At 28.3% G+C, this 9,948-nt stretch overlaps 1 protein-coding gene across 1 annotated transcript in view; it reads right to left on the bottom strand.

Annotated features, from left to right (window-relative positions):
- Positions 1 to 7,386: 7,386 nt before the first annotated feature.
- Positions 7,387 to 9,948, bottom strand: part of LOC108690804 (histone-lysine N-methyltransferase SETMAR-like) — a 15,302-nt gene continuing 12,740 nt past the window's right edge. Inside the window, exons 2-4 of the mRNA XM_018198296.1 lie at positions 7,919 to 8,062; positions 7,587 to 7,829; positions 7,387 to 7,517 (exon numbers count right to left, since the gene is read on the bottom strand). Coding sequence (XP_018053785.1) covers positions 7,387 to 7,517; positions 7,587 to 7,829; positions 7,919 to 8,062 — 518 coding nt within the window. The remainder of the gene's footprint in view (positions 7,518 to 7,586; positions 7,830 to 7,918; positions 8,063 to 9,948) is intronic.

Here is a 9,948-nt window from a genome sequence, read left to right on the forward strand (position 1 = left end):
TATATATATATATATATATATATACAATATATATACAATAAAATATATTCTTACTTTCTCCACACCCTCCACCTCATCCTCCTCTTGCGCTGAATTCTTATTTCTCCTCCTCCTCCTTCTATTCGATCGTCAGGGCGTTAAGGAAATAAATATCCAAATGAAGTTCATTTATTTGATCGAATAATTCTGATATCTCCTAAGCAGGATATTCCAAAGTGGGAGAAAGAAAGGAATCCTCCAGGTCTCCAGTGGAGACGCTTTCCTCTTCAACTTCTTCTTTCTCTTCCACTTCCTCTTCCTCTATCATCTCATTGAAATTGTCGATAGTTGAACGCAATTCTGTTTATATGCATTCGAGTGATCTCATCGGCAATCTCGATAATGCGATGGAATAATTCTATTTGATTAACATGTAATTGAGTTAGATCAATGATAATTGTATCACTCTGTTGAATCGAGGAGGAGGAGAGGGCAGCCTCCTCAATTTTTTGATGCTCTTTTTCACCTACATTTATAGGTAATATAGCTGTAAAAAAATTATCACTTCACTTAATCATGGCGGCGGCTGCGGGGTGTGGGGTGATAATTCCAATGCCTAACGTGGCGGCATGCATCATCATATCGGTAAACACCGATAGCACCAGAGCCTTCCCGTGCCTTCCCCTCCCTTCCCCAGTGCCTATTCCTCTAGCCCCATTGTCCAGAACCCGCCTAGTATATCTTATAATGTCTGAGATTGTAGATGAATAAAAAAAAAATAATTCGTTGAAATCATGTATCCGAAATAATAATAAACGCTCGCGCGATCGCCCGGCATGCGCTTGAAAATTTCCTATGCTTGTCCCAGTGTCCAAAATCGAAAAATGCTGGTGTAATATCTGAGATTACAGACGAATAAAAAAAAAATAATTCGTTGAGATCGTGTATCTAAATTCTTTAATATCTTACTATTTTTTATACAGATTTTCAAAGAAAACGAAGGTCGATAATAAATCTCGATTATTACATGTACATTTCTGGAATAAGAACGTTCATGGTTTGCAGGATTTAGTCCGTAATAGATTAAGGAAAGGAAATAAGGATATTTTATATTTTTATGGTGTCTTCTTCGATATCCGCAGATATAGTTTCTCATTAGTACAATAGTAAATTTAATAATCTGTTTTAGATTTAGGAATGTTTTCTTCAATTGTGATTATTTTTGCGGTATTGGAATAAAGTCGAAATCGCATCTTGAATCGCACATCTTGCTTAAAAATCAATTTCAACATTGTAGGATACAATGGGCTGAATAACTATGTTTTAAAAAATCTTTTAGTCTGTCCCACAGAAATTTTTTTTCATTAAAGGGGGAAAAGACAAACTACTAAATTTCTCACATAACAATGTGGTATATAAAATTAATTGTCAAAATTGCGATGCATTCTATGTGAGGCAGACTAAAAGAATTTTCAAAATAAGTATTGGTGAGCACCGAAATCATATCAATAGGAATACCGTTCGTCATTACAGAACACAGAATTGAGCACAACTATGAATTAGATTGGGACAATATCAGGGTCTTGGACGAAGAAAGAAATTACAATAAGAGATTAACCTCTAAGATTAATCTCTAATTTAATAAATTATTTATTAAATAATTTAATAAATTATTTATTAAATAATTTAATAAATTATTTATTAAAAAGCAAAAAAACGGATTAAATTTACAAAATGATACAGAATTATTAAGCCCATTATATTATTCCGATTTAGTAGGAAGATTGACATTTTCTTGTTTTAAATAGGTTATAATTATATTTATATATTTCCAATAATTTATGTTTATTTTTAATTTAATTATCGGATTTTTTTTATTCCCTTGTATTACTTATCGCAATTAAATTTTCTTATTGCAACGATATCTCTCTTCACATCGTATTATAACAGATCATCGTTAAACATATTGATATGTAAATTTTTAATAATTATGACTGAAGTAATTTATTTCAATTTATTAACTCTTTTATGAATCTTTTATTTTATTTCGGTGTAACTTTTTGTTACATTGAACATGTTGTTTGTATATTTTGTGAACTATAACAGACGACATTTGAAGATTTCAATTAGTAACAATAGATTCAACGTCTAATGAATGAGGATTTTATTTATATGTTTGATTGATATCATGAATTGACTCTAAATTTTATATTATTATATTAATTTTATATGATGAAGATAACATACCATAATACGAGAGTTGAAACGTCTTTTACACATTTTTAATACATTGTCTATATATTGGATTACACACGAAGAATTGTCACCTCACATTAGCATTTTTTCCTATATCTACGAATTTACTCTTTAATTTATATATGGATATTTAATTTATATTTGGAGAGCTTTATTTATATTTTAATTTATTATTAACTTATTATTCAATTGTTATATTTATATATTTTTTTACGGGTTATTTAAGAGCTACATGCAACGCTATTCAATTATATTCGCGATATGAAGCAGGAGTGTTATTATTCACATAAAAAAATCATGAAACATTTGCTACTTTTTAACATACTTATTTCTTAGCAGAATTACTCTCTAAATCTCGTAGAATGGAATCTCATTCGAAAAGATAAGAAAAAAGAGTAAAAATACCATTCTTGTTTAGTAGTATTTTCACTCTTTTTTCAAAACAGGCTAAATTTTAAGTCTCTTCGTGAGATTTCACTCCATGAGATTTAGAGAGTACAGAAAATGTAAGTTCAATAACCTAAATCTTGATCATTTGTCATAATTAATTTATTATTAAAATTAAATTAATAGATTATATTATTAAAGTTTACTTTATATTTTTTTTATGATTAAATGAATAACAGTTTTAAAAATGCTCTAGTTTCCTAAATCTAACCTTTTAAATCACATGTTACCTTAATATTTTTCTTTTTCTTATATTTTTATTCCATTTATTATTATGTAAAAATGTGTATTATAAACGTAGCAGTGGTTATTTTGTTTCACAGACACTCTTTAAATTACTTTTTGAAATTATTATGCTTCAGAAATTATAAAAAATATATTAAGTTTTTAACAATATAATAAAATACAATTGTGTCTTTTTCGTTTGTAATTTTAAAATTTTTTACATTTTTATGTTTTAAATGAGGAATAATGATATAGTGCGATTTAGGCAACGAATTTCCTCGTTGCCAAAATCGCATCATATTGAAAGAATTCTTATTTTAATACTACAACCGTCGACGATGCCAATTTGATTCCGCCAAAAAATATATAAATAAAAAAATATATAAATATAATTGAATAATAAATTAATAATAAATTAAAATATAAATAAAGCTCTCCATTGATATTAAAAATTGTTAAACCATTCAAAAATATAACTTTTATTAATTTTTTAAGTTAATTTTTTAAGTTATTTGTTAACAGTTTTCCCAATATCAATGCCATTAGAGATTATTCCTTTTATTTTCATTTTTGCATTAAAAATTAAATTTTCAAATGAATTTTTTGTAAAAATGATAATAAGAGATACAACCTCCATTGATTTTGATCTTGATAAATGTTATCCAGGACATGATCTTAAACAATATTCAAGAGGTTTTAACTGTTCGTCGGACATCTTACGTAATGTTAATGCTGGCGGTAATGTAACTTTTAAAAAAAGAACGTGAAGAGAAATAATTTTATTACAGTGTTTTGAAAAGCTTTTAACATCACTAACCTTAACTATTAGATTCTGCTATAAAAAATAGTGTTCCATTAAAAAAAATCATTTGTGATCTTGATTTGACCTTGGCAATGCCCAAGGTCAAATCAATAGTATCTTCTTATATCCTCCTTCAAACCACAACTTTTGTTTGAAACATTTTTCCATATCTTCCATATTTGTCGAAATATTTGCCTGGTTCGATTAAAATGACTCACCCTGTGTATATAATCCCAAATAATGCAAATAATATCAAAATAACATTTTATTAATCGGAAAAATAACAGCCAAATTGGTATTTAGTAGTTCTAGGAAAGTATCAAATTCCGGCGGTTCTAGTGTTAAACGTCATAATAGCGAAAAAAAGTTACGAAAAAATTACATATAAAAAGGAAAAAAGTGCAATTTATTGTGCTGCAAAAATTTAAGAATATTCTTCGTAATTTCTGAGTTATGAACCTTTAAATGAAAAGATATGATTTCGACAATTTTGCTCAATTTTACCTAATTTTACTCAATTTTTAGGTATTTGTCTGCTTTAAAAACACAAACTCTTTGCTTTAAATCAGAAATTCTCTGCTTTAAAAATAAATTCTTTCTCTAAGAACAAAAATTATATAAAAAATAATTTATGTTTTTAAAGCAGAAAATTTTTATTTTTGAAGAAGAGAATTTGTGTTTCTAAAACAGAGAATTTGTGTAACTCTCTATGTCATCGATATGATAGATTTCCTAACTTGAATATCATTTTTAACAATTAATGTCTCGAAAAGAACATAATTTTGAATATGCCATCTAAGCCCCCGAATATTTTTTTAATACTTACATAATTTTATCGTTTGGAATATGATGCTAAACAATAATATGTTAATAATTAATACTAGAACTAGAATAATTATTGCATAATGTTATAGCAATGTATAATGCAATATTTCTCTAATATTGCGGCAATATTTTATTTATCGGATATAGAAATATTGCTACAATATTGCAGCAGTTTTTTATGAAAGATTGCAATCTTTCAAAATAATATTGCTGCAATATTTCGTGCAATATTTATCCGTAGGACATAAAGACGCATGCACATTGGAACCCTTTAGTTTTCTTTCAGACATAGATGATTGTACATTTCGTGTATGGGTGGCGGGTTATTTAATTATAATAAGTAAGCTATACAAAAAGAATAAATATAATAGGTAATGAGAGTCAGCAACGATAAACGGCGCAATTATTTAAACAATCAATAATCAGATATTGGATTGATGTCTTCTTTAGTTTGAACGTATTGATTCTCTTTGGAATCCTCCTTAGCAAGAATGATACAAATATAATTAGCTCACATGTCCGTAATGCTTAAGTCACTCGCAAGTTGCAGCGAAGATGCAGCGTTGTTAATCACCGCAGAACATGAAGCATTGCACTGAAGCTTTATTGAACATATTAAAACTTAAAAAATAGAATTGTTAAGAAACAACATTTTTTTCTTTTCGATTTCTGTTTCCAATGATGAAGAAAAAGGGGCAGAATAAGAATGGGCAGAATAATATAAACGATGAAACGCTAAAAGAAACAAATAGAAGATTATTATATGAATATAATAATAACGAAGCAGATATTTCAATTTAATTTCAATTTCTGTTTGGAATAACGAGGAAAAAAATAAGAATGAGTAAAATAAATGATACATATAATGAGACACCCAAAAGACAAGTAAAGGGCTCTGGATGTTATAACAAAGCAGATACGTCAATTAAATGTTTAGAAATTCTAGATCACGAAAATAAGCAGATGAATTTAATTCTGATGTTTTACTACCTTCAAAATCACAATTCCTAAAACAAAAGTATTGTATAGATCATAGTGAAGTTCAGCTAAATATATACTCTTTAAAAAATGAAGATAATAGCATTAATAAAGAAAATGTACATCCCAAAATATCTAAATTTATGTTATATACGCTTAAATTTTCATGTCCGTTACAATTTTTTGGAGGAATGCATAAAAATTTGAATTCATATGTTATTTATGCAACGATGCAAATATAAAAGTCATTGCAAGTCTTATAGATTCGTTCTCATTAAGCTGGATGAAGAAGTATGTACATTTTTTCATCTCTGGTACACAATGTGAGAAGCACAAAGCACAAAGGATTAACTATTTTTTGTTCACTTAGAGGAAATGAACGTAAAATTATAAAAAAAAAACTTGAGTATGTTCGTTCAAAAAACATTACAACACGAGATTGCAAAACAGACTGACCCAGAAAATTGTTGCAAAAAATGGACGCAAGAGCTAAGATTGCTTACGACATATCAGAAAGTAAAATCAGAACACAATTGTAGAAATGAGTAGCCAAAAATATTTATTGTAAAAGGATACTGTATTATCCATGATTATCAAGAAAAATGAATCAATAATACCTATTGTCGAAATGGTAACATCTGAGCATGATATTCAATCAATCAATTAATATATTATTAAAAAGATATCGACATTTTGTAGAAACAAATCGAAAAAAATGGCCATTTTTCAAAGTTGTTGCGGTTTGGAGATTGGAATAGACCTTAATAAATTCCCTCATGAACGAATGGAATAAATGTGATATTATAGATTACTTAAAACGTGTACATTTATATTTAGATAAAGAGCTGACAATTGATAATACACTATTAATTGTGCATACATTAATTGCGCACATTTTATGAAACGTGTGTCATCATATATGCATAAAAAGTTTCCAAAATGTATTAAAGACATTTTTACACGAATGTAGCAGCAATGTTAATGAGTACAAAAATATTACAATTAGATAAAATATTTAAAGAATTTATAACTGTTCTTTTAACTCGTAATGTAAAAGAAGCCCAAGTATAATAAGGCTATAAATTTCAAAAAGATATTTATATGATTAATAAATAAAGATGAAGAATAATAAAGAAGAAAATCAAGATTTTGAATATGAAATATAAATGAAAGACTAATTTTTATTGCTTCTTCCTTTTTTGCAAGATATAATAATAAATATGTAAAATTAAAAGAAGAATTATTAAGAGATGATGATATTACTAATAAATATTACAATCCTGAAATCGCAAAATATATTACATACAAATTGATGTCAGTTGTTCCAATGTGAACGAGAATTCTCTTATCGTTGATTAGATCTGTTAAATAATGCATATGTAGAAAGTTATTTTAATGTAGCAAAGACAGAAATTTTACAAGGAGAAGTAAATTTAAAAATTGGTCGCTTTATTAATAAAATGAAGAATTATGTCAGCAATCTTATTGCTGAAGCAGCGCTTAATATCTCACTTAAAAGTCGAAGTACAATAAAGCGATTGTATTTCAAAAGTCCACTAAATCTATTGGATTGTCCGGAAAGTTCATGCTGATTTTGAAGGAAAATTGAAACGCAGAAGATTTAAATTTTAGTATACATTTATTAAATTATATAGGTGCCATTCTGTTCTACAACTTTCTCCATCTTTCAGGCAACTTGAAAATTTCGTTCTTCCAGAATCTCTCAGGTTTTTCAGCGAAAAACTTTTCTAAGTGATTTTTTACCTCGACCAAAGAATTAAATTTTTCTATTAAGGGAATTTTGTAATGATCGAAATAGGTGGAAAATCAGAGAGTGCGAGGTCTGGTGAATATGATGGATGGGATAGAACATCTCAACCGAGCTCCAACAACTTTTGTGGAGTTATCAAAGACACATAAGGCCGCGCAATGTCCTGATGAAACACGACGCCTTTCCGATTCGTTATTTCTGGACGTTTTTGTTCAATTGCTGTCTTCAATTCATCTAATTAGGAACAATATTTCTCTGAATTTATCGTTTTGTTGTTTGGTAAAAGCTCATAATACAGGATGCCTTTCCAATCCCACCAGACACAGACCATAACCTTCTTTGGATGAAGACCGGCTTTTGGGGTGGCTAAAGGTGGTTCATTCCGCTTTCCCCAAGATCTTTTTCGCTCAACATTATTGTAAATGATCCATTTTTCATCCCCCGTCACTACTTCCTTCAAAAATGGTGTCTCTTCGTTGCGTTTATAGAGGGAGTTGCAAATAGAAATGCGATCCATCAAATTTTTCTCCGTTAAATCATGGGGACCTATACACCGGTTCGGTTTATGTAGCCAAGCTTCTCAAAATGCTCATGGATAGTGGATTTTGGCATATTCAACATTTCTGTTAATTTACGTATCGTATAGCGTGGGTTATTCTCGATCAGTGTTTTAATCTGATCTTCATCTGTGGTGGAGGGCCTATCCGGGCATTCTTGATCTTCAAGATTGAAATCACCAGCTTTAAATCTAGCAAACCACTTCCGTACAGTTCTTTCAGCTTACAGCACCTTCACCATAAACAACGCATATCTTGTTTGCTGTTTGTGTGGCATTTTTGTCTTTCCGATAAAAGAAAAGCATTAAATGCCTAAAATGCACTTTGTTTTCTTCCGTATTCAAAGGCGTATAAAACTGACAAAAATTAACGTATCGCAATCAAATTTTTTTCCAAGTATGCCTGAAATACCGTCTTTACGATATGTACGCATGTCATTTGTTTTCAATCATTCTGATATATTCAGGTCTTTACATCACCTACCAAAAATCGGCACGAACTTTCCGGACAACCCAATATTTGTAGAAGAAATGTGACAACGTCGTAAAAAAGGAAAAAAATAGTCATGGAAGAACGACAATTAACTCAGATAGCGAAAAAGATAAAGCCAATATTCTCTGTTAGTACACCTATACATGATATTGAACAAATTGAGCATAGACAAATTCTTATGCAACAAAGTAATAATTCGCATAATTAAGTTTTAAATAATGATTTATTTCTTGATATTGAATATTATATGCAGAACACCGAAATAAGTATAACTATTGTCATTATTTTGCAATGAGAAATACGCCAATAATATTAAATAAAGAATTCTATTTATTTTCGGACCAATAAAACATTACAATCAGAGAAATGGATCGATGGAACAATTATAGATTGCTTTACTGTTTCTTATATAAACCATTGGAAAAATATTGTATATGTATCCACAAATCATATGATATTTATATTGGGTGATTATTCTGATTGAAAACCAGACGAAAATTTGCTGTATAATGTAACTGAAGAGATACGTGGAAAAATGTTATTGCCTTATTTATATCAGTCACATTGTTAGTTGTTGATATTGATGAGAAAACTATTACATTATTGGATCCATATGAACATGGCTCATCAAAGATAATAAAAGAGCGACAACTGTTTTAAAAATTTTTGAAAGATTATCCAAAAAAACATCTTTAAGCAAAATGCAAAATATTGAGTTTAAAGAAATTGAAATATCTAACCGTCCTTTCCAAAATGATGCAAATAATTGCGGTTTGTTTTACATTATTTAAAATGTATTGCTTGAAGACAAAGATTTTGATACATCGGTAGAACTTACATTACTTCGAAACGAAATTGCAGAAATCTTTCTTTGTAAGTTAATTATAAAAGATATATTTTAATTATGAAAGATAATTATGAAAGATATATCTTCGTTTTATTTCAGTATTTGAAAAAAAAGTTGGTAATGTGTAATTTATGTAGACATTGGGCACATCCACAATGCATTGGAAGAATCAACGAAGCATACAGGAATGGGAAAATCCTAATGTTACATACACTTGTACATTGTTCAAAAAAAGTATTAGGTATTGGATGATCAAAAATGAGTAACTGCTGTAAACTAATTATAAAACTGTTAATTATAACTGTAATCTATTTTTATCAATCGAAAAATGCATAAATAATCTGTTAGATGATGCTTTCAGATATATTGTATTTATACTATTATATGCAATATTATTTGCAAAAGATGTCATGTTTATGAAGAGCATCATATGTTTAAAAAATGTTACGTCTGCAAAAGAGTAACTGTTAACTGTAACTATAAACTATAAATGTAAACTGTAACATTAATTTATTTTTATTACTTGAAAAATGCATAAATTTATTAATGGTTTAATGATTTAATAGTTTATTAATGGTTTATTTATGGTTTAATGCATAAATAATTTTTTTTTTAAATGCTATGTCTCCGAAAGACATCATATATTTAAAAAATACCATGTCTGTAAAAGGTATTATATATTTGAAAAATATCATGTCTATAAAACCCATCATAAATAATATATTATAAAACATCATGTTTATTAAAACAATATATGTATATATATATA

This window comes from Atta colombica, unplaced genomic scaffold (assembly GCF_001594045.1).
Source record: "Atta colombica isolate Treedump-2 unplaced genomic scaffold, Acol1.0 scaffold36, whole genome shotgun sequence".
Taxonomy (NCBI): Eukaryota; Metazoa; Arthropoda; class Insecta; order Hymenoptera; family Formicidae; genus Atta; species Atta colombica.